The sequence below is a fragment of the Rhinatrema bivittatum genome, chromosome 11 (genome assembly GCF_901001135.1).
Source record: "Rhinatrema bivittatum chromosome 11, aRhiBiv1.1, whole genome shotgun sequence".
NCBI lineage: Eukaryota > Metazoa > Chordata > Amphibia > Gymnophiona > Rhinatrematidae > Rhinatrema > Rhinatrema bivittatum.
The window spans coordinates 73864841-73890076 of NC_042625.1; the positions used below are offsets into that span (position 1 = coordinate 73864841).

At 50.6% G+C, this 25236-nt stretch overlaps 1 protein-coding gene across 5 annotated transcripts in view; it reads right to left on the reverse strand.

Moving 5' to 3' along the window:
- Window positions 1-224: 224 nt before the first annotated feature.
- The window catches only part of NUMBL (NUMB like endocytic adaptor protein), a 52781-nt gene continuing 27769 nt past the window's right edge, over window positions 225-25236 (reverse strand). For 3 of the 5 annotated variants that reach the window (XM_029570949.1, XM_029570950.1, XM_029570953.1), the window contains exons 2-9: window positions 16244-16389; window positions 15055-15129; window positions 13575-13649; window positions 9140-9280; window positions 7324-7534; window positions 6749-7060; window positions 6368-6541; window positions 225-5002 (exon numbers count right to left, since the gene is read on the reverse strand). In XM_029570949.1, coding sequence (XP_029426809.1) covers window positions 4305-5002; window positions 6368-6541; window positions 6749-7060; window positions 7324-7534; window positions 9140-9280; window positions 13575-13649; window positions 15055-15129; window positions 16244-16389 — 1832 coding nt within the window. In that variant the 3' untranslated portion in view covers window positions 225-4304. The remainder of the gene's footprint in view (window positions 5003-6367; window positions 6542-6748; window positions 7061-7323; window positions 7535-9139; window positions 9281-13574; window positions 13650-15054; window positions 15130-16243; window positions 16390-25236) is intronic. The other 2 variants (XM_029570951.1, XM_029570952.1) reach the window with 1 other exon arrangement.

Below are 25236 nucleotides of genomic sequence, written 5' to 3' on the forward strand. Positions count from 1 at the left end.
CCCTGGGAGATGGGGGTCCCCTTTACAGGAGCCCTGCTGGCCAAATGAAACGGGGGTGATAGGAAGGGTGCAACCTCCCAGCACAGACGAGACTCGCAGTCAGAGTTAGCGACGCTACATTATATTATTTTATTTTGTACAATGTAGTTTTATAATACAAATACATAGGTTTTTAGATACAAAATAAAATTGGAAATAAAACATAGAAAATAAGTTCTGGGTTGTTACCACGAGGAACTGAAATGTTTACAATCAAACATCTGAGGTAACTGAATTGTTTTTTTTTTTTGCCACATTTACATAATCACCTGCCATTTACATTAAGTACAGGCTATGCCTTCCCAAAAGTAGAATTGGCTGGCTGCATTGGATTCCCCTTGCTGGGGGGGTGGGGGGATGGATAGGGTGGGAGTCAAACCTGCCCTCAGGAGTAAGTTTTCAGCATGCACAACTTTCTGTACAACCACACAAAACCCTCCCCCCACAAAATGGCTTTTGTGCCATTTATCATGGTTCCGTTGTTGGACAGTGAAACTGGAAGGTTAATGGTCACCTTTTGACAACCAGATCAAAGGTCAGGTCACTAATCCACCCTTCTACTATCGCTGGGGTTATCCTACTGGTGCCGAAGTCCCAGTCAGCTCCCTCAATCTTATCTGGTTTTTAGGAGGAGATGCCCTCTTACACCTGTAGCTTTGACCCAGCAGTTTCGGTCTGAACCTTTTGGAATTCCAGCTCAACTGGAACCGGCGTTTACTGGCCTGGAGCGCCTTCGTTCCCAAGTACCTAGGGATTCCCTGCACCCCCACCTCCTCGTGCACCACTTTTTAGCCTCTCTTTCCAGCCACAGCCTCTGGCCAGACGTCACAGGCCGTCAGTTCCTCCAAGAACGGGATGTCAGTTTATGCCGAAACTGGCCACTTATGTTTCAGCCACTGTTCACCCGTGGGACATGCCCTCCCGCCATGGAATGCGAATGTAGTCTCCAGCACCTCTCCAGTCCCCTGGCAAGGAACAGAGGCCAGAGCCCAGACCTGACCCCCCCACCCACCCACCTCTCCTGGCTAGCAGCACCCACACCAGTGTCACTGACCCATGGAGCTGGAGCAAGGAGATACATTTGCATAGGTAGTTTAAAAACCAGGTGGCTTAACATACTTTGGTAACCTTGAAAATCCGACTTGGATTCAGAGTTTTGTGGAACGAGTACATTGCCCACTGCTTGAGCGGATGGTGGTAAGCTTTTATCACCTCAACAAGTTTGACCGATTAAGAAAATTAATCCTTCATTCCTAAAAGTGTTTACAAAGAACTGAGGTAACTGGAATTGCTATCTATCAAGTTATGACTTCTTTGTTTCTTAAAACTACAACTGTATTTAATCTTTTGGGAGCTGGATGCTTTCTTCTTACAAATCCAAGTCCAGTTACAGATTCAGGCTCATCTGATTGTTCGTTGAAAGACAGAAATACCCCGTAATGCTTAGGAGGCTCAAAGGATGAAGAGTACTAGCAGCAGAAGTGACGCGGTGCCATCTGAAGCAAAGATGGTTCCCCGTCGGTCAAAAAGGAGCGGAGCAGCCCTGGTGCGTTTGGCCGAGCTGTGCCAGGCATGGGAGCCGACTTCTCAAAAACCATCACAAATTACCTCTCCCTGGCCACAATGAAGGAGTTTGCTTAATATTAGGCACGCTCAAGCATGTGCAGAGCTGGCAACCCGGGGTGCCAGGAAGTTGCATCAGCCGAACCCCTTGGCCATGACCAGAGATAAGCGTAATCCCACAACTCTGGGCTGCTCAATCCAAGACTGAAAATCTCAGCTTTAAATGTTTTTGGCACCTCTGTAGTTTTTTTTATTGTGGCGCTTAGTCCCACCACCCAGCAAACGCAGGCGGGGGGAGGGGGGGGGGGTGTTTACTGGTTTAGGGACCCAATTTCATTCTATTCAGAATACATGATAGCAGATGTATCTGCCTGACCAGGCGCAGTCTGAGCCACTCCCCTGTGAGAAAGAGGAAATTTAAAAAAAAAAAAAAAGTTTTAAATGCCTCTCTGTTCCTTCCCTCACAGCAGTGGTATAATTCGGTCATCCTATAGATGTATGCTCTCTTAAAAGTAGAATCTGGTCCTGCCTAATTCCCACAGCAAGTCAAAAGAAACTTACTGTCAGCTACTCATCGCTCTGCGGGAATCGGAAAAGGCCACAGGCACCCACCATGGCAACTTGAAGACAGCAGTGAATCTAGTCCTGGTTTTTTTTTTCTAACATCTCAAGATGATCCAGAGCTGCACACTGCATCAGTTTTAAGTGTCTGCACACCACATCCTATCAATACGATTCGGTAGATAAGTTATTTATTATTTATATATATATATTTAAAAAAAACATAACTAAGTAAAATATATTAAAATACAAATTTGGCATTTTAAATTAAAACAGAAACCCACAAAAATACATTTGGAAGGGGCTGGCAGGACATCAAAGCAATTCGCCTGCCCCAGTCAATGGTAAGAAAGCCCTTTCCTCCTGAATTCCAGCGCTGCAGCTGACCAGCGTAAAAGCAATTGTGTGCAAAACACTGAAGCTGCAGCCAGGGAGGTGCCTGCCGTAGCACTGGGAAGCCACGTTGCAAACAAGGATCAGACTGAGCTGTGATTTTTTGCTACCTAAAAAGGACGATTCAAAGCCACTGCTGCAGGTAAAAAGCATTTTACCTATGTAAATTCATTCTCTTACTGGTGCTCTCCCTCAATGTGACTGAAAGTCTTGCCCGCTTGCTCTGCCATGTGCATGCTTCTAACCAAACAAAGAGGAAGCGTTCCCAAGGGTGGGTTTTGACTGGGGAAGATAACACCCGTAGATTGCATTGTCCAAGCCTACATATGTTATTTTTCCATTCAAAAACACCCACAGGAAAAATGGAGCAAAATGTACCGGTGGGCTTTGCCTCAATGTAGATAGTTTAAAAACTGCCCCCTTCAGGGGCACAAGGAAAGATCCTGCTACTGCTGCCCATGCTGTACCTCACGTGTGGGAAAGGCTTCCACTGCCTGTACCTGTTCTGTGTGGGGGTGGGGAAGCTTGCACTGCTGCTGCTGCCGCCAGAAGTGTTCTGTGGTGGGACAGAAGGAGAGAGTAGGCGAGCGAGCATGTATGTTTGGCTGTTTTGTGGTGAGACTGTGTGTGAGCGAGCAAGAGAAGCTTCCACTGCCTGTACCTGTTCTGCGGTGGGCCTGTGCATGTGTGCACTGCTTCTTTCCTTGCTGTACCTGTTCTGTGATGGACTAGTGTGCATGGGATAGGAGGGGGAAGCTTGAACTGCTGCTGCCAGTATTGTAACTGTTTTGTGGTGGGGCAGAGGGAGAGAGTAGGTGAGCGGAAGAGTATATATGTATGTGTATATGAGTGAGCGAGAGAGAGAGAGAGAGAAGCTTGCTCTGCCTGAGATGCACCTATTTTGTGTTTGTGTCTGATTGATGCTTGCACTATTCTGTGATGGGGCTCTCACCGCCACTATCAGTGCTATACTTATAACCCTAAACAACAGGAAGAAGCAGGGGCTGAAAAGTTCTTCGTTCTGCGGTCCTGCAATTCCAATAACAGCTCCTAAGTGGATCTGCTAGATTATACCTGGCTTAATGGATACAGGATTGCGCATTTTTCCACTACAAACAGCGGAGCACTGGAAGGATTGTTGTAGGAACATGGCAGTGCAAGCATAGGATGGTCTTTGGCTACAGCATGCCACCATGAGGCTTCTCCTATGACAGCAGGTAAATAAGTCTACCTCCAGATAGCCATCCCTCATGATAAAAAGGCCTCAGCAATCTCTCTCTGATCAGGTAAGGATGAGGCTTATCCGTTCCCCCTGGGGAGGAGCCCATTTGAAGGTAAAACTTGGTTGGGTACCACAGTGAGAGAACATCTTGCCGACTGCCAAACAGACTGATGCCGGGACACAGGATCCCACCACCATGAACTCACACTGTGGGAAGCCTCCAAGGGGAGGGGGCCATATGCACCGCTGGCTCTTTGAGCACAAGACAGCAGGGAGTGTCCTTAGGCAGTATTTGTTGAGGTCTGCTCTGTATCCACATAATCGAGGACTTTGGATGATTGGAAGTTGTCACCTCATTCGATTTTTAGAATCCAAGGATTTACTGTTGCAGTCCCCCACACCCCTACACTTAATCTTCTTTATACACCATTTCTGAAAGCCTTGGACTCGCCCGGACTTTCTTGACAAACTTGGCTCAAACTTAATCCTGCTTGGCTTGGGTGCTAGTCTGCGTTGCTCTGTCTTGTTAGAGTTCTATCTCAAAGGTCTTTTGAAGGTCGCTGGAGAAGGGATTGGCCGTCCTCTGCTGTGACTTTGACTCTAGTGCTGCCCACTGGGCCTCAAACTGGTCCACCTCCTGCGTGGTGGCCGGCTCCCTTGGCTGGCTGGTATCGGGTGGCCATGCACCCCCATTGGTGGTGCCATTGGATTTGGAAGCTACCATGCTACTGCCTGGTTGGGTGGCAATGTTAGAACACTGGCCGGTAGCTGCAGAGGTGGGCACATTATGGGACATGCCCTGGGGGAAGGGACTGACCTTGCTGGCCAAGTTTGCTGACTGAAGCTGAGTAGCAGTGCAGAAGACGTTGGCCACCATCTGAGATGGCGTGATGCCCACCACAGGTACACTCGAAGTAGGGTATGGCATGCCACTAACCACGGATTGGTTGTAAGGAGCCATCGGCATGTAGGCAGGCTGCATGTGTGGTGGCAGGAACATGCAGACTTGGGCTGGCATGCTATCATAGGGCACAGGAAAAGACTGCATCACACTGGGAACAGATGCAGGCACCGGCGCGATAGGTGGCACATGCTGCTGAGCTTTTGCAGCCTTCGCCACTTCTTCCAACCAACGTTCTGCCTCTGAGGGGGTGCGTTTGTGTCCCGGCTGGAAGGTAGAGGCTGCGGTTGCTGCCACGGCTGGTTCTCCCCACGCTGCTGATCCTGCAAGACATAAAAAGGCCTTTCAGAGGGCTGTTCGCATGGGTTGTGGTGCCCTACATCGCACAAAATCTTCCTGCCCCTCCACTTGCTGATTCTTGCCCCCCTCCTCCCCATTCAAACCTTCTTCCTGTGCCAATTCACTTGCAGGAGGAGGAGCGTGATGGTGTCTTAGGCCATGACCTTTTCCTCTTCTGTCTGGCGCCTGACTCAAGCTTTGAACCATGAGAAGGGTCCTGGATGGAAGAGGAGGAGGAGGACTTGGCCCTGAGGCACTGTCTCTCTCTCCTCTTCTTCCAGCTGCTCAGCACGGTAAGGGGGGGACGGACACACATCTGCATGCCCTCCTGGTTGGGTCAGCCATTGGCCCTTTGCCCCAGGTATCCCATGATTTTGTGGGGACTGTTTATATGTATATAATCAGGCATACCCGGAAAGTGGGAAAAAAAAAAGGCTGCAAAATCAATGTTTTTATCCAAAAGGACCTCCATCAGAAAGGCTTCTTGATTGTAATGATGCTGTGTTGGAAGTTGTTTTCATTCGCTATCACAGGCCATGTTAAAACAATAGATAAAATTAATTTGGGCTTGTGAGTTTCCTCTTGTCCCCTTTGGCTTCCAGCTCAATCAGAACCGGCCTCCATTGAGCTGTGGTCCCATGAGCCTTACTTTGCAACCGCTTGAATTTTTTCCCCCCTACTTCTAATCCCTGCCTCCCCCCCCGCCGCCAGTCCAGCCATTGTAGCGGCCATGCTTAGAATCCCTCCAAAACCCAGTGCTCACACAGGGTGCGGCCAGCAGATGTCACTGTTGAGCAATGGCTGGGAACTCCCTCTTTGCCCTTCCTGTGGGGCTGTGACTGCTGCTCCAGGGCATCCCCAGCCTAGAGAGCAGAAACTGGGACCCAGATTTAAATCCAGGTCTCACCGCAGCATGCAGCGCAGGGGCGAAGGTATGATTTTTTTAAAATGGACACCCTTACCCAAATTATCGCCTGGTCCTCTAGGTGACTGGCGCAGGGGAAGGCTACAGACTGCTCTGGGTCTCTGCCTATCCACAAAGAATATTCAGGGGGTACACTTGCTCGGAGAAAAAGTGATTTAGTGCATATCATGGCTCCCCTCAAAACCAGGCTGACGAGTCACACCCGTGGATTGGAGCATGTACCATTTATTTTACATTTAGCTCATTCCTTTTCATTGGTAGCTCAAGGCAAGTTCATTTAGTAAATTATTAATGTAAGAAAACCACAAAAATTAAAAAAGCATTTAAGTGGTGAAAAACGGAGGGCAACCTGCCTTCGGACCTCAGCGCTGGCCAGCCACGGACAGAGCTGGAACCACTGGCTCCTGCAGAAGGCGGCACTTACCCTGGGCTGCTGGGGGAGGAAGTGAAGGTGCAGCGGTGGGAGCGAGGGTGCCGTTGGGGGTGGAGGAGCTGGCAAAGGGGTCCTCCGAGGGTTTGGTGAAGGAAGAATTGATCTGCATGCACAGGTCGCTGACGCCATCGCTCTCCTGGTGAGAGCCCAACTCCAGCTCAGGCACTGGAATCAGAGAATACAAATGAAGTGAGCCTGGTCTGCGGGCGAGGGCGGAGAAGAGAGAAAGAGAGCGAGGAGGATTTAAAAAAGGGAGAGGGAGAGAATGTGAGCAAGGAAAGGAAAAAAAAAAAAAAGTGCAAGCAGGAAGAAGAATTTATTCAGTGAGAGCCAGAGGAGGGTCAGAAGACGCCAAGAGTGCGCTGCTCTTACCAGGGTTTTCGGTCTGGAAGTCCGTTTTGCGCTGCAGCGTTGACGGTAGCTCGTTAAGCCGCAGTGACAGCTGACGCTTGAAGGGGGAGTTTTTCTGGCTCAGGGCGGGGAAGCCCCGGAAGGAGCCCTGCCGCACCAGCTGCTCGATGGGTGCGTGCCGCCGCGGGATGGCGTGCTGGGAGCCCCCCTCGCCGCTCCTGTCCACCGGCACGCTGGCGGACTGCGTCGGAGACACGGTGGCAGGCTGAGCAGGTCCTCGCGACGGGGGAGCTGGGGCCGCCGCCACCGCCGCTGCCGCCGCGGCTGCTTCCGCTACAAGAAAAAACCCCCCCAAAGAAACAAGGCGGAACTGGGATTAGAACACCCTGCCGCGGGCATCGCTCGGTCGCGGTCCACTGCCGTGTCGCAGGAAACGCGAGCAAGCTCGAGAGACATCAGTCCATGTCAGCATCCGTGGACACAGCCCGTGGACACAGCGCGGGGGAGGGGCTGTGCGGAAAGCGAACTCTCCAGGCCCTCATGCCGGCCTTGGTTTTCACCCGTCTTTCAAATCCCGCTCTCTCTCTCTCTCTTACCTTTGGCTTTCTTCTTGTCCTGCAGCTGCCTCATGACCTCCTCCCGCTCAGCCTGCTGGGAGGCAGAGGTGACCCGGAAGGAGCCCTCCCGCGCAAAGCTGGTCCGGCTGGCATCAAAGGAGGCGGTGACGCCGCACTCTTTCTCCCGCTTCTGCTTCCGCTCCAGGCAGGCAGCGAAGGCGCAGCCCACCGCGTGACTTAACCTTTCACCCTGGGCAGGGGGCAAGACACAAAAGCAGCCATTTCAAGTGGGCTCCCCGCACATTTGTTTTTCTAAAAATCACAGATGTCAGGAAGCATTTTAAAATGAGAAAAAGTACAAATAAATAGGGGCTTGATTTGAACTTGGACTGGCATCTGTTTTTTTTTTCTTGTACAGAAAAGACAATGGGAAAAATCAATCCACAAAAATCCTAGTTTCCACAGACAGAATGACAAATCAACCACCAGGCAATTCTAATTTTAGCTGCCTTGCAGTGCATTTGAAATGGATTTCAAACTTATTTTAGGTGCTTACAAGGGCTAAAAATCTCTGATTGGTAAGAGCCTCTTATCAGGACTGACCTTAGGAGGGTGCAGGGTCCAGGGGTGAATGAAACTGCAGGAAGGCGCTGGTATGCTGATGAGCATGGCTCCACCCACAAGATGACAGGGAAATTTGGGGCGAGGCCAACATAGTGATGCAGGATCCCCCCCCCCCCGACCCCCTCAAAGTGCAGAGCCCCGGGGCGGCCCTGCCTCCCATAGATAACGTTTACACTCGCACCTCACCCTTCTTCCTCCCCCTCTATGTCCAGACCACGACGGTGGCATCCACGCATGCTGCAATGCCCATGTCAGCCAATGGGAGTCCCGGGATTAAAGGAAACCCCCAGGGATCCTCAGCAGTGAGGAAGCAAAGCTGTCAAAAGCAGGGAGGATCAAGCAGGGTCCCAACAGCAAGGACCCTGGAGGGGCTGGCGGCTCTGCGGCCTCCATTGGATTCCATGTTTCGCCATCGCCTGGGGAAAGCCAAGTCTGTGGCATCTCCGGGCTGTGCTGAAACCAAATAAAATGGATGAACGACAGACACCGATCCTGCCGCCGACCGCATTTTCAGCACTTCCGGGCCTGCTTCCCGCGCAATCCTCAGAGATAGCGAAGTGAAGGTTTTGGGGTTTGGTTTTTTTTTTTACCATCTCTCAGAGGATTTCTCCATAGGCGGTGCCGAAACACAGCCGGCATCAGGGCCATCGTATGGGTCCATATTTTTCCCCGCATTTCTTCCATGTTCCCCCCTGAGGCAGATTCTGGTGCTCTTTAGATATTCTTAAGATTTTGGCATTCTTTTGAAACGTCTTGGACTGGGGCCCACAGTAACGAGGTAAATGTCGGCAGATAAAGACCAAAAAAGGTTCCGTCCAGCCTACTCGGCAAGGCGTTTATCGTTATGAACTTAACACGTCCTGAAACGGGTTTGCTTGCCGTCTTTTTTGATTCGGCTGGTACGCTGGGGCCTTTAAGTGGGAACTTCTAGATTTGGTTTGAAACCGCTCAAGTGCCAGCGTAAAACCCTCGGTAGCTCTGCAGGGCCCACCGTGGATTTCTGCCATCTTGCAGCGGGACAGCACTGCAGCGGGGGTGGGTCCATTCCCCGGTGCTGAACTTTCACATCCCTCTCCTCTTCCTCCGCCTTGCCCGCTGCAACTTTCAGGACCTCGAGGGACCATGGCAGAGGCCAGAGGCCCCCCCCCCCCCCCCATTCCCCACCTTCCAAGAGGAAGGTCAGCAAGGCAGACACCGGCGCTTGTGAGAGAAGAGCCTGTTAAAAACTTACCGAGTCCTTCAGAGCCATAAAGCAGTGACAGATCCAGCGGCGGGTGGTGCCATCCCGGCAGATGTAGGAGAAGGCCTTGTCGAAATTCCGGTCCGGTGCGCAGAAAGAGACTTTCTCTATGGTCTGGTCCACGATGAGATCCTACAGGGAAAAACGGGAAGGGACAGCGTTGCCAAAGAGCCAAGCGCAAAAGGGCGACTCCCTGCCCAGGATATCGTTAGCACTTCATTGCCATGTGGTTTCTGGGGGTTAACTAAAGCATCAGGGGCAAGCTGAGTCATCCATGCAAGTGCAAAATCCTGATTTTCTGGGAGAAATCAGAACTACAAGCCCCAGCATGGCACAGGACCAAAACCAGGCCTGGCCTCTCCCTCAAGATCTGGGGTTGGCTGTCTCAAGGTCTTTTTTTTAGAATAAAATGTACCCAATCCTCTGTCAGTGCACGGAAATGTAACTTAGAAATATCTTCCTTCTTCCAAAAGAGAAAGGTGTACAGTTTCTATTAGTTGACATGTGCCACCAGACTCATGTCAACGCAGAGAAGCTGAGCAGTCCTTTTGACTTTTTAAAACTCCATTTCCAATGTATTTTGAGGCTTTTACCCTATTAAAATAGAACTACAGCTCCCAGAACACAATAGTAAGGAAGATTAAGAAATCCAAGAATTGATCACCTGCTAGGGTTGACTACAGTAAGGATGTGCATTCGTTTCGGTGGTACACGCATACCACGCCGACTTTCTAGTACACATGGAAAAACAGATGGTATGCGTGTATCTCATTATTAAAACTAGACGCATACTCTTTCGAAACAGATATCATGAATGCACATCCCTAGATTATAGGGATGGCGGGGGAAGGATGGGGGGCAGGAATGATCAGGTAGTAGCACTACTGTGGGGCCCCCACAAAATGGTGTGGAAGAAACCAGCCACCACCACCTCTCAGCTCTTCACTCCCTCCACAGACTGATCCAGCCCTGACTTTGATGCCCCCATCTCCTGTACTTTTCTGTAGTTGCAGAAATATCAGAAGGCCTTGGGGATTCAGCACAAAAAGAAAAAAAAAATACTGCCTCACCTCCCTGAATGGAGTCGGAGGCTGCAGGCTTCCTGCCATAGGATGTGAGGGACAGGGGCACAATAAGAGAAGTTGCGGAGGGGGGTCACAAAGCACCGGCAATGGTAGGAGCTGGGGGCAAGGAAGAAGGGTGACACTCATCGCTTGGATGACTACCAGGAGCCATGGCGAGAGAACACAAAGGAGGAGGAGACAGCCAGGTCAGTTTGCGGCGAGGATCTGGCATTGTGCTGCCTTGTACAAAATCTCAGCCCTGGCTCAGTCAGTTTAGTGCTGAGTAGGATGTATTCTTTGTCGCATGTGTGAATCATTTCCCCCCCCACTTGTACACTAGAAACCAAAGATGCCCTGTCCCCCCCCCCCCCAACCCACCATGAACTGCACTGGAACAATGGCCGCCTTGAAACGCAGCGGTCAAGTGCAGCTCCATCGGTCATGAAGCGTGTGAAAGGGAAGCCTTCTCCATCAGCTCTCCCGCCAACGGGCCTCCCCTCCCCCCATAACAAAGTACAATAAATTGGGGGGGGGGAGAATTAAAAACTACCCAAATTAAGTCCTCAGACCAACTCCTCCCTATCCCAGGACACTTGGGTTTTCATCTTGACCGCAAGAGCGAGGGGAATGGAGCTGTGAGCACTCTGGGAAGGGGCAGTGAGTGGGCCGCATTGTTCAGGCACTGGGGAAAAGAGGCGTCTTCTGCTGGCTGAAGAGGTAACCTTTTCAGGTTTTTGTTCCTGCCAGACTTGAATGGTGAAGCCTCACTGAGACGGGTTAAGTTCTCAGCTCGGCCTGTCTGAGACTCTTCAGCCCCTCTCAGAGTGATGACCGCCTCGGGGCAGGATGCCAGGGCTGGCAGACACACGCGCTCTCTGTTCAGGCCCAGCCTGGGGAACAGCGGTTAAGCTGTCTGGGTTGGGCGGTAGGATGTCCACATTTGCTTCTCAAGCTCTAGCAGCACTTTTTTTTTTTTTTTTTTTTTTTTGGTGGGGGGGGGTAACTTCATCAAAACTACTAACCAACCAATTTGTTTTCACCAGCCAACCAAAATGACAGCCTCCCCAACATCCCCCATGGTCCGACTCTTCCACTAATTAACCAAACAAAATCCTTTTCACCAATCCACAGCAATGCAGTTTCCAATTCTCCCCCCCGGGCAAACGTGCAACAAGCCAAATCGATAGCCCGCCAACTACCCGCCTACCGAATAAGCAACCCCTGCCTGCCTGCCCCCCCCCCCCCCAACTAACCATCAGCTGCATCCCCCATTCACTATCCATGCAGACACTCAGGGCTGGAAAAATGCCAGGCAGCAGCTCACCCGGGCACCTAACTCTCAGCGGGAAGGAATCAAGGTGCCTGCCACCAGCGGAGCACCAGGGCCAGAAAGAGGTAAGCTGTGGCCGCCGGCAGGGCCTGGGAGACTCGCGACAGGCGCCGCCAGCCAGGAAGGAGAGGAGAGGGGAAGAAGCTGGGAGGGACACAGGGTGGGGGGGCGGAGAGAGAGAGCAAAGAAAAATGAACTTAAAATAAGAGAAGCCAAAAAAAAAAAAAAAGACTATAATGAAAGACCAGAGGTGCACAGGCAGGTGATCCCATACCCCTTCTTCCTGTTGTAAAGCAGGATAAGCCAAAATTCTCCGACTTAACAATCTTTGGTTGGCACCTAGGTTTCCTAAATATATTTTCTCCCCTGCACTCACTAACCATCAAATCACCTTTTCTAGTAATCAAGTTAAGCAGCCTCCTACCTAATAAGCCCCATCATGCGAGATTGGGTTAGTGAGGCAGCCTGCCAGAGCCTGCCTAAGTCCATAAGTGCAGGCCCTAGTTCCCAGCAAGGGGGGGGGGGTGGAGAGACGGAAAGAGAATTGGGGGGGGGGGGGGGAAGAGTAGAGGGACTAGAAGGATTGAAGTGGGGAAAAAGGACTCCAGAGAAGAAAAAGGGGAGGAAGAAAAAAGATGAGGAGACAGATAAGAGAGGGTGAGGAAGAAGAGAATATGGATGGGGGAAGAGGGCCAGGGAAGACCACCTGGGAGAAGTGTGGTGAGAGAGGTCCAGGGAGGAAGAGGAGAGGAGCGGAATGCATAGCTGGGAGAAGCGGGGTGGAGGGGGAGAGAGAGAGAGATTCAGGGAAGAAGAGGAGTTAAGGAGAGCAGGAAGGAGTTGTGGGGGCAGGGGGGGATGGACTTGGGAGAGATAGGGAGGAAGTGTCTGGGGGAAAACAAGGGACTGAATAATGGAGGGGAGAAGACAGGCAATAAATAAAAAGACACCTTTAGGAGGGAAAAGGACAGGCTATGAGAGGAGAAGAGAAGGAATAAAAAGTGTAAAACAATGAGCTGCAGAAAGGAATGAAAGAAAGCTTAAAAGTAAAATACGCAGACACATAAGCAAAGGATGGAAAAGTGTGTTATTTCTACAATAGTTATCCTGTGTTTTTAATGTGCCGGTCCCTGTACGTACCCGGATCTTACACTTAATACCACTTTGAGCAGGTCGTGATATAGAAATCAAAATGAACAAAACTGATGTAGAAGCGTGCGCCTTTTAAATAATATCTACCCCGATCCAGCATAGGAAACAGGGAGGGGCGGGGCTCTGTCTACAGGACACTAACCGGTCGTCCCCCCCACTCCACGCCCTCCACTAACCAGCAAATCCATTTCCCTAGGAATAAACCAGCCCCACAGGCAACTTACACTCGGAAATCTTGTGCCACTGCACCGGGCGTGGAGGGGACGCAGGACAGCAGGGGTGAACGGAGGCAGCCAGGCAGGATTAGAAACGCACCCAGCAATTCTTTCCCGGGCTGAAACAGGGCCCGCAGCCCAGCGTTCGCGTCGCCCTGCTTCGTGAGATTGCTACGGGTTTTTCCCGAGCTGGACTTTGCGCCTCTGTAAAACCTTTGACGGATAAAAGCTCAGGGTGAGGACAGGGGCCGGGGCCAGCTCCAACCAACCGGGTTCCTTTCAAAGATCTCCCCCGCTGCTCATTAAATCTTTCTAAAACTACTGATCCACTCCTTGCAGAGGGGGCATCTGTGCCTTTCCATCCCCCCACCTCCCCTGCGTGTCTCTGAAACTAGAATACCCGCTTTCACGCCATAAACCAGGAAGGGGCTGGCAAAGGCTCCCCCATCTCTGGAGGACAAGAAAATTGCTACCCTGATGGTACCCGCAGTGTACAATCCGCCATTAAATTCCTTCCCGGTCTGCTCAGACACTGTAGGGTGAAAGTGGATTGCTAACCCCGGGCTGTGTTCTCCCTATTCACCACATGCTAGGCAAGGCGACTGCAGGCGATGACGCCAAGCGCCCGTTTCCTTGCCTCCAACCCCCACAAGTGACTCCCTCACCTTAGTTTTATCGTCCACTACTCTTAGTCCGTCTGCAGATACCAGCAGGATGGCTTTCACCGATTTCTTTCCGCTCTGTAAAAAACAAACCCAAAAAAAAAAAAAAAAAAAACCACATGAGAAACAGGACGGCAGTCAGCGTGCAGGCCGATTAGCATTATATGCACCTTGGAGAGACATCGGCCCCTTTAACAGCATAAATCTGTGTTCCCGTGGTCCTGAGCAAAGTGGAGCTTAAACTGCTGCACGAGCTGAAGGCGCAGAGGAAGCTCCCCCTAATATCAGAGAAATGGGGTAGGAATCAGTTCCCCAATGACTAGGAGGCAAGCACAAGCAAAATACAAGCACGACTGCCCCCGCCTCCTCGGACTAACTGAGGCCAAAGGTGCAACCAAATTTAGGAGCCTAAGTTTTCAGCTGAAAATTCACCTGCTATTCATTAGCCTAGAGTTAGGCTCCTAAGTTAGGTGCCTAGTGCTGAAAATTAGGCTCCTAAGTTAGGTGCCTAGTGCTGAAAATCAGGCCTTAGCATCTAACTCTGCCCTGTGGAACTAAAATTGAGGAGCTCGGCCCTAGTCAGTTTTCAAAAGGGCCAATTTAGGAGCCTAACTGTGGAAAAACCTCTCTCATTATATAGTCTTCAAAATATCAACCTGACCCACGGGATTTCTGGATTTCAGGCGTAATTGATCGCCTTTCCAAACGTGAGCTCAAGAGTTACTAATTCAGGTATAGCTGTCAGGTCCCTGCCGCACCCTTCATGGGTCTTGCCAGGGTATGAATACAGCACGGACAGCTGAGGCAAGACCTCCAGGGAGGAGAGAGCAGCACCCCAAAATATGAATACAGCATGAACAGCTGTAACTGATTTTAGGCTTCTAAAAAAAAAAAAGAGAGACCAGTAGACAAAACACTTAAAACCTTAATTACTGTTTCCTGAAAAGCCATCGCAAGAAAGAAAGATGTGATTCGTGACAAACCCGGATCCAGCCTGTGCTGGGGAGATACGATAGCATTTACATAAGCTGCATCCAAAAACCAAAATAAAATCTTTTCACCTGTGCATTTACAAGCCCAGGAGATTAAAAGGCTCCTTTGTGCCTGGTAGCTTGGAGACTGGAGCATGGGGAATCCAAAACAATTACGTGAGAGGACAGGAGGGAAAGCGAGACAGACGGGGCGCTCTCCCTGCAGAGCCCAGACCTGCTCTGTGCCATTCCAGCGTCTGCCACCTACTGCCCTAGCACTAAGGACCTTTTGGATTTGTCCAGCGCCCGGGTAAAACCCGTTGTGATTCAATGGCCGTGCACCTGGAGTCTAAAAGTTATCGCCCTCTAGAGACGGTAATCCAGGATCTGTCCCCTTCCATATCTTTTACGGCTACGCCACGCGGGATCTAAGCACGGCCCCCTGCGAATCGTTGGCGCCAGGCGTCTGCAGGGCACACAGCGTGGCCTCTTATGAGAAGAAGCACACTTACGATTTTCAGTTTCTTCACGGCGTCCTCGCAGACGTGCATGCCCCGGGACTCCTCCACCTCGACGTGGCCCAGATACTGCCAAGAGAAGGGAGGGGTCAGAGCACTGCTGGGGTAGCTGTTGCGCTGCCTATAGAACCCCCCCCCCCCACCCCCACTTCGAGAACAAAACTGGGCCAGTTTACTGCAGACAAAAAAAGCCGTCTTGGTGTGCATGATGTGGGGGAGAAACTGACCGCCGGTCCCGGTTTTAACTCCATTACAACGCTGCGACTCGTAGTTCTGGCTTTTCTTACAGGCGCTGGAACTACAGGTCCAGATGTGCACGGGGGTAAAACCCGAACAGACCCAGCCTGTGGATCGGAGGCAGAACCGGTTGGACACCTTATCAAGTATATCAACGAACACGATGGGGATCTGGAGGGTAAGAGGGAGATTTTGCAGCTTTTCAAAGGAGGACAATGTTGGTCTTTTGGCCTGGCAGTTTCCTCCTTCTTCTTTTGGGCTTCTACATAATAGTAAACGAGCTACGGTGGCATAAGCTGTCGCAGCTCCCCAGGTTTCCCACCTCCTCCGCACTACTTTCTCTCTTCACCTGCCATCACGGCACCAGTCCTCAGCCAGGTGCCGTACACATGCCCGCAGCCTGGTAATGTGTGTACCCTATCGCCCATAGGTGTTACTTAATGACTGGGACTCCCTCCTGGCGGGGAAAGAGACTAAACGCTGCCTCCAGGGCACGCTCCCGCCCATCCAAGGAGCCAGGATGCCCAGTGCTGCCGCCGAGGCATTACGCGGGATTCCACAGCTCTCAGGAAAAAAAAAAAAAATCAGGCAACACAGTGTCAGAAAAAGACAGGCATGGCTGCTGCACTAAATAACCTGAAAGGTAAGTCAGACCAGTTTGTGCAGGAAACAGACGGGAGAGTCCCATGACAAAGTTAGACTCAGGGGCGGGGGAGAAGGATCAGATTTGGGGTCGGGGAGTTTGTTGTTTTGGTTTTTTTTTTTTTTTTAAATCGGAGCACATGCGAGAGCCTTGCACGTTCTGTGCCTTGGCAGCATGCTTGTAGATTTTTTTTTTTTTAACTTTGTACTGGATCACCACAGACAACGAGAGCTGTCAGGAATCCTATCCTGCTACTAATCGCCCCCTTTTACCCCCTCCCCTCTCCATGTCTGTGAAACTTACCCTTACGGGGAAGTTGCATTTGCCTTTCCGGACAGCCTCCTCGTCTGCCTGCCACTGGTGGGGGCGGCTGGCCTCGGGCACGTAGGCGTGCTTCTTACGTCGCAGACTCTGCCGCAGTTTGTTCATGGTGGGAGGCTGCAGTCCTGCTGGAGAAAGCGAGAGAGAAAGAGTGGATTTGGTTACACGTAGGGCTGTTAGTTCTCAGGGAGAAATGAATGTACTGTTTGTGAACAGCAACGTGAACACAAGCGAGGATGCCGCTGTGCAGCTCGTCATCAGACTACACCCCCCCCCCCCACTTGTAAAGAATGAATACAGCACAGACGCCTGAAGAGCAAATCTCCGTCAAAGCCCCATGCAGGTGTGTCACTGACCCCATAAAACCATGAATACAGCACGGAGAGATGCAGCATATCACTCGGGGAAGGCCTTTTGTTTTTTTTCCCATTTTTAAAGATATGGGTTGTGCCCAAGCATGAAGGATTCCACCTGAAGAGAAAGGGACAGAAACAAGTTGATATCTGTTGCTTTAAATAGGAAATCACATTTTCTGTCCTTTTCTCCAATACTGGCTTATCACTGTCAACTCCCAGGAGTGCTTTTTGGAGGAAAAGTGGATTTCCATCTTCCAAGGGGAATCCACGGGGAGCGCTCCCCTGATGCATCAAGGCAAGGCACCGGGGAGCCGATATTTTTGTCCTGTTTCTCTGCTGGCTGGCAGCAGAGTTCCAGTTGCGACTGGAAAGGGCTGCTACAACCTCTGTCGGGGACAGACCAACAAGACGCGAGAAAGTGCTAGGCGTTCCCGAATCCTCTGGGACAAGATGGCGGTGCCGCTGAGTAATGCAATACACCCGTACTGCAGACTAAACCAATGCATGTCACAGTTAGGACCACTTCTCCTTCTGCTGCTGCAGGCCTATGGAGCCTGCTTAGAAATACTTCAAATATACGACCATCTTTTCACCGTCCCAGCAGGCCCTGTATGGAATTGCATCCCCTAACGCCATTCTGCCGACAGGACCAATTTTTTTTAAATGGAGGAGAAAACTCCTCTCTCCCAATTCCCTGGTTCACCTATAGAATTTGCTGAGTTGCAGTTCGCTATAATAAAGCATTATCCACCTCTGTGCAGTTCTATACAGCAAATCATCTACGGAGGAGGGGGGCCTGGTGATTAGCGGAACGAGTCGAGAACCAGGGAAACCAGGGTTCAAACCCCACTTCCCCTCACTAACTCTCCTTATGACCTTCAGTAGATCATTTATCTCCTGTTGTCTTAGGTACACATTCTGTAAGCTCTTCTGGGAAGGGACTTATCTCTGAATTCTGATAATGCAATAAGGTCTGCTTGGGCATTATTTGGAAAGACAGGCTAAAAATCCAAATTTATTATTGTTCCACCTGCCTCCGAAACGGACACCCTAAAAGGTTTTCGAAGACACAGACTTGTAAAAGGGAGACATCCATGGGTTATGTGCGGTCTGCGTTTTGCTGTCAATGGATGGAGTCTGTCCTTTCTAGACCTGGAAGGCTACACAGCTCTCCTCAGCGCATCCTGTTTGGGTGGGGGGGGAGAGGCTAGAGAGGAAGGTCTTTGGGAGGGGATTCGAACGGCATGTGGCACGGCCACAGGGAGGAGGAGCCTGGCGGATGCGTCACGAAAACATCTGCGGGAGGAGGGGGTGCTCCTTGCCAGATGTTCGAGGGAGCCAGAAAAACAGGCACAATGGAGCCAAAGAGCTGTACACGAAGGAACAAACAGAACCCGTCTCCCGGACTTCACCTCTCCCTGATCCCGCGCACACATCAAATCCCAGACATCAGCGGCCGGGTTCCCTTCCAAGCTCCCTCGCTGCTAAAAGATCCTCTCTGCCTGTCCCAGGCTGTCTGGAATTGTGAAATCCATTTTTTTCCCCCCTGGTCCTTCTTCCTAGCCCTGACCCAGCGCTGACGCTGGAGGCTGCTCCACGCCCCCACCACTCTGTCCGCGAAGAAATTATTCCTTACAATTAGAACCAGATTACACGCAGTTCGAGTGTCCTTTTAGTATCTGTAAACTGAACTGGCCTGGTCTGTTAGGATTCCCCACGTTAATTATTTTCATGATCTTTTTGTTGCTGTTTCTTTAGTTTTTTGTTTCTTTTGTTTTGTTTTTTGGTTTTTTTTTTACTAGCGGGCACCCTGGTCAAAAATGGCTGGGGGGGTGGGGAGCAACATTCCCGACAGCGGACGCAGAACTCCCAAAACACTGCTCACCATGGGCTGGATTTTTAAAAGCATTTACACGCTTAAAACTGGGTTTTACACATGTAAATGCACTTTACGCCTGTAAGTGCACTTCTGAAAATCACTACAGCATATGCCACTGAATCGTCAATAGCTTTTACCCACGTTACATGCACTTAATGCAGGTAAATGGCATTTGAAAATTGCCATGGTAGTAGGTTACATGGATGTGTGCAACACCTTTGAAAATTCAGCTACGTTTTTTTCCTCCACCAGGGGCAGCACATACACACCCGTTGCGGCAGGCGAGGGCACAGCGGGGTGGGGCGGGCAACTTTCGGCCACGGCACGGCGCTCTGCGGTTCGTGCGTTTACATGGCCCCAGTGCCTCCCCCACGGGAAACCGGGTATAATTACAAAAAAAAAAAAAAAAAGCCATCTTCATTCGGTTTCTTCTTTAAATCGACATTCGGAAGGCACAATTTTGTGCCGGATACCGAGAGGAAATCCTGCCGCCCCGAAATTGATCCCCACGTATCCCAAATCATCACGGCAACTATTCCTTGTGTTTCCTCAGTGTGACGCACATGGCCGCCAATTTAGAACCCCAACAAGTGTGAGGTACAAACATATTAGCCATGTCTTGATCTATTGCTGCGCTGTTATTTATAGCTCAGTTCAATTCAGGAAACTGTTTATGCTCTGCAAGGTCATTGTATTCCTGCTTTGAGCAGTTTCGGAGAGACAGAATATAAAATGTAAAAAAACCCAAAAAAACCCCTATCTAGCCTCATACCACGATCCACTGAAAACTGTTCTTGCACATTAATACTTTTGAGTTATTTAAAGGTCTTTAGCCTCCCTCCATCCACCCCGTCAAGGACAGACATAGTTAGGTCCTTAAGCCTCAGGTCAGAGGGTTGATGGTACAGACCGCTTTTAATGAAGCCCTTACAGACTATAAACAGAAGCCCCATTCCCATCCCCCTCCCCGTTAGATTCTCCTCCTCGTCGCACCCTAACTCTGCGCCAAAGGGTCCGATTCCCTTCAGAATCGCAGCTAGTGCCGTGGTGCTGTCCACGTGCTTTTCTATGCCAGCATACAAATATTCTTGTATGTTTAGGTTGTATGCAGGAGCAGGACATTAGGGCACGTATGTGTTTATGGGCAGGTGGGTTTCCACACATGCTTGATGGCATCTATTAGTGCACCCTGTAGATTCGCATGCATGCACTCACATGCCTGGCTTGTGCACGTGCGCACTGACCCGCGCGTGCGATGACTAGCGTTAAACGTACACTGCTGTCTAAACTGCTGCCGTTTTGTTTTTATAGAGCTGTTGTGCCCCTGACAGATCTTTGCTGGGATTCACAGGATTGATGTTGGACCCCTCCCTGACCTACAATCCCAAATAAGGAGTAAGGGAGGGGCTTGCCGGTCTCTCCTGCCCCCTCCCCTCCCTGAACAATTAGCAATGCAACAAGAAAACCTTAATGGAGTATTGACCGGATTAATAGGTCTGGGACTGAGCCGGAAATGCATTCACTGCTTGCATCGACCCGAAGCTGCAACCCAACCCAGGCAATGACCCCTATGCTGTGACACAGGAAGCAAGTCCCTCTTCTCTTCCCTAGCCAATGTGCCAGGACATGGGAATAGAGACGCCTCTCCCACCCATGAAATGGGGGAAGAGCGCCCCCTCCCCCAACGCTGTGAAATTCGGAGCAAGAGTTCAGGGGCTTGACACAGCATGTCGCTCCCTGCTCCCTCCTGGTGCGGTGGTGGTGGTGAGGTCACACGGGAACTGAATCATCCCCTCTCTCCCTCCCCCCATCGTACCGTTACACGGGGAGCGAGTCACTGTCATCCCACCTGCTCCACCAGCATACCGACCCACGGTGAGCGGGTGGTCCTGAGACTGCCACAGTGGTTTCCCTCTACTTTCCTCCATGTCCCCTTCAGAGCCTGGACCCAGCACTCTACGGAAGCAGCCGTGGCCCTTCCCTGCACGAGACCAGCAGAAGAATGGGTGGACCACCGCAGGAGGGCGTCCGTGGTGGGAGAGGTTGCGCCTTCTAGTTTGCAAGTTGCTGGTCCCAATTATACTCTGAGTGATTAAACTGTAAATGAAACAGTTTATTAGGCTTTTTCTTAAATCGCCTTCTAAACATCACTAAGTCAAAAGCAAAGTACCCTGCAGGTCACGACTGCAGGAGAGCATAACAGAATCCAGCGTTCTCCAGGCCCGACAGAGTCCTCCTCGTTCTGAACCTCCAAGATAAGGCGTTCATGGAAGTGCAGTTACCTTTTAGTGAAATGCACCTGACTCAAAGAATTAGGAAGGGGAAAATGATGGTGGCAGGAAGGTCCATCCTTACACCCATGGCTACATGAGCTGCAGCCACACGGCTCGTCCTCACGGACTTATACACGGCTCCTTCTAGCAGGGAGAGGAAGAACTGGTCTGCAGCTAGTCCACTTACGGGCCGATACAGTAAAAATCGCGGGAGAGCGGGCAAGCGCCCGCTCTCCCAGCACGCACACAGGCCATTCTCCTGTGAGCGCGATTCAGTAAATTATTTAAGTTAGGGCCCGCGGTAAAAAGAGGCGCTAGGGACACTAGCGCGTCCCTAGCGCCTCTTTTTGGACAGGAGCGGCGGCTGTCAGTGGGTTTGACAGCCGACGCTCAATTTTGCCGGCGTCGGTTCTCAAACCCGCTGACAGCCACGGGTTCGGAAACCGGACGCCGGCTAAACTTGAACGTCCGGTTTTCAACCCGTGAGCCGCGGGCCCATTTAAAATTTTTAACTATTTGTAACTTTTGGGACCTCCGACTTAATATCGCCATGATATTAAGTCGGAGGGTGCACAGAAAAGCAGTTTTTACTGCTTTTCTGTGCACTTCTCTGGCGCCGGCAGAAATTAATGCCTACCTTTATGTAGGCGCTAATTTCTGAAAGTCTTGGCTGCACATTTTACTTTCTGTATCGGGCAGGAATACCTAATAGGGCCATCAACATGCATTTGCATGTTGCGGGCGCTATTAGTTTCGGGGGGGGGGGGGGGTTGGACGTGCGTTTTCGACGCACTATTACCCCTTACTGAATACGGGGTAACGCTAGCGCATCGAAAACGCGCGTCCAAATGCGGCTTAACAGTGTGCTCCGCCGGAGCGCACTGTACTGTATCGGCCTGTTAATCTGGTAAAAGAAATACAATAAAGCTTTTCATTTACTTCCTATGGCAAAGGAGTGAGCAGCAGGAACTCCTTCGTAACTGAATTAACAGGACGCTGGGTGCACAGTAACCCGGCCCTAGGCTTCTTTCAGGCAGACGAAGGCAGGGTAGCAATTCATTTAGACTGGTGTGAGGGTTCAGCAAAGGCCTCGGACACCCGTCCATCAGCTTTCCGTCTCAAACAGGGCTTTGTTAACTGTTGGGCAGAGGAAAGTAATATTGCTGAAAGATAGGCTGAAAGATAGGCTGAGAGAAACATCTCTTAGCATTCGGTGTAGGATGAATCCCCCTCCCTCTGCCGGGAATCAGATAAAAGTGCATGTGAGCCATATTTTCCTAGAAAATAGTGATTTTTTTTTTCTGGCCCCATAGAATATGACAGTCTGCCCAATTTATTTCCTGGTAAACAGACACCGGCTGATCTCTGGCTTTCGCTTCATGGCTGAAGGTCCCTGGATCTCTTGAATTCCGCTAATTGCTGTCAACTCCGGCCCCTCCCTCTGTGAGCCTATTCCCCTTGCAGCCAGCGACCTTGTCCGTGAAGAAATGAATTCTAAAGGTTGCTTCTGACCCCACTCCACTGGAGACCCCATACTGTGAACTCTGCTTTTACAGCGTTCAGGTTTGTTTGGGTAACGTTTCCAGTTACCGGGGCACAGCCAAAATTTTTAAATTTCCCGTCCTGCTGAGTGGATGTATTCTAACTGGGCTAAAGGAGACAGGCAGGGGCGAGGAGAAAAAAAGGTATCCAGCTAGCGTCAATATTCAGCACAGCAGGATAAAATCAGCTGAATATAAGAACGTAAGATATACCATACTGGGTCAAGCCCAGCACCCTGTCTCCAACAGTGGCCAATCCAAGCCACAAATACCTGGCAAGTACCCAAACATTAAATAGATCCCACGCTACTAATGCCGGCAACAAGCAGTGGCTATTCCCTATTAATTAATAGCAGTTTATGGACTTCTCCTCCAGGAACTTAGCCAAACCTTTTTTAAACCCAGCTACATTAACTGCCTTAACCACATCCTCTGGCAAGCTTAATTGCGCATTGAGTGAAAAAGAATTTTTTCTGGTTTTAAATGTGCTACTTGTTAACTTCACAGAGTGCCCCTAGTCCTTGTATTATCCAAAAGAGTAAATAACCATTTCACTTTTACCCATTCAAGTCCTTTCATGATTTTGTAGACCTCTATCATATCCCTCCTCAGCCATGTCTTCTCCAAGATGAACAGCCCTAACCTCTTTAGCCTTTCCTCATAGGAGAGCCGTTCCATCCCCTTTATCATTTTGGTCGCCAAGTGCATCAATATCTTTTTTGAGATGCGGTGACCAGAACTGCACACAGTACTCAAAGTGTGGTCGCACCATGGAGCGATACAGAGGCATTATGACATTTTTTTTTCCATTCCCTTCCTAATAATTCCTAATTTTCTGTTTGCTTTTTTGACTGCTGCAGCACACTGGGCCGACGATGTCAGTGTATTATCCACTACGACTGGTCGGAGAAAAACGTTGCCCTGAATTTTATAATTAGCCAAGCCTATCTAGTGGAAGACTTACCTGGGTCTGTTCTGCTGACCCGGGTAACTTTCTCGCTTCCTGGCTACTCAATATGGACCTCTTAAGATTTCATCTCATAGGGTTTTCGATGCATTTTTTTCATCAATGTTGCTTGGATTGGACAGCTAGAGTTTTCCCCCCTCCCTACACCCCCTCATAAAGAAGAATATTTTTCAGAACAATAAGTTCCAAGCTCCAAAAGCTTTCAAATAAATCAGGTATTAAATTGGATAGGAACAATCTAATAAAAAACAAAAAGAAATGTAATAGTTCCATGTTAAGTCTCTGCGGCCATGAGAGGAGCTTTTACAGAGGTCAGGTGCAACCTTGAAGCTCCACCCTTCCTTCCTTCCCCGCTACAACACCCAGAAGGGACTCCTTGCCCCCTCTGCTACGCAGAGACTGTGGAGGGTGGGCTGGACGCTGTAACTTGACCCTGGACTCCACCCTTCCCCCTCCTATGAAAGAGCCTCTCGGAACAGCTCCACCAAGGAATGTCTGCTATGTGGAAAATCTAGTGTGAAACCCAATGCCCCTATTACTCTTTTGGGCTCCTGAGGAACAGTGGGGAGGGGCAGAGCCATATGGGATGGGGTGGGGGGTGTGCTAATGAGGCGTTTCCTCCTTGTGCTTCAGAGGAGGCTACAAAAATCAAATGTACTACCTAGACCCCAAACCTTCGACAGCTATCAGTAAATAGTATTCGGATTCATAGCTAAAAGGACTCCGCAGAATTTTACAGCCAGCCAACGTGGGAGATTTTCTTTCAAACTGAAGTGTAAAAATATTTCCATTGTATGCTATTCCTTTGACTGTCTCCACTGGCCCCTCCCCTTCACCACGGGCGCTATCGTCGGATCGCTGTCTTCTGCCACTACTTGCCTTTTGGTTCAGGTTAACAAATCGGGCACAGAGTGGGGAGAGATCACCATCAGGTCCAGGAGTCAAACACCAGCACCTGAAGGCCACAAACAGGTCTGGTTTTCAGAGGGCACTCAACCTGTGCAAACAATCCTCAGGAAGGCTCGCCAACAGTGCCCTGAAATCCAGGCCCTGCCTGTGGGGCCCCCGTACAGATCACAGTATTGCGGTACTGAGATGATATGCGCTTATTTTGATCACGCGACCATACACGGAAGTCGCCTCCAAGCGAAAAGCAACAATGAAAAATAACCGAGGACAGGTCAGACGGGATTTCAAAGCTGGCGGACCAGAAAGGGATCAGAAACGTATGCCTCACTGCCAGCCTTTCCCCGGGGCTCCCTGCAGCCCCCCCCCAGGATAACTGAGTACCAGCACTGTGAGACTCCTGAAGAGAGAGGCCTATGCGCTGGACGGACAGCAGCAATATACTGGTGAGGGGGTGGAAGGGCCATATTCTTGCACAATTCCATAATGAGAAAAAGGAAATGGGAAGAGAGTGAGAGGCATGTGGTAGGGGCAGATTTATCATTTCAGAATTGCACACGTAGGAAGTGGGAGTCAGGCGGAACCTCCGGATGCCCTGGTGGTCCAACTCGAGCTTGGAGCCTCGTGCGCTGAGAGATCGGGACGGGGCAGGGAGGGAGGGCCAGGTCTTCTGCTTTCGGCGGCTTCTTCTGATAAGTCTCTCTTTGCCCTGCCGACCTCGGTCTCCATGAGAACCCTTCTGAAGTGCAGTCTGTCGGCTGAGGGCCTCTCTTCTTGGGCCGGGCCTAGTTCCGGCCTGCTGTAAATCTCTAGTCTGAAGCGCTCACTGCTTGGCTGCCGGCCTGCGCTCAGTTGGCTTTCCCTGCCAAGCAGCTCGACGTTCAACTATATACTCCCCTCCTCAAAGCCCCACCAGGGATTTCAGAATGAGGCGGTACCCGCAAAAGGAAAAAGGATGTGAGCGAAGAGACGTCCGCTCCTCGCCCAGCAGTTCTGGGGATGGCCAGGATTACCTTCCATAAGACTCGGATCTCCAGTCAGCATGACCCAGCA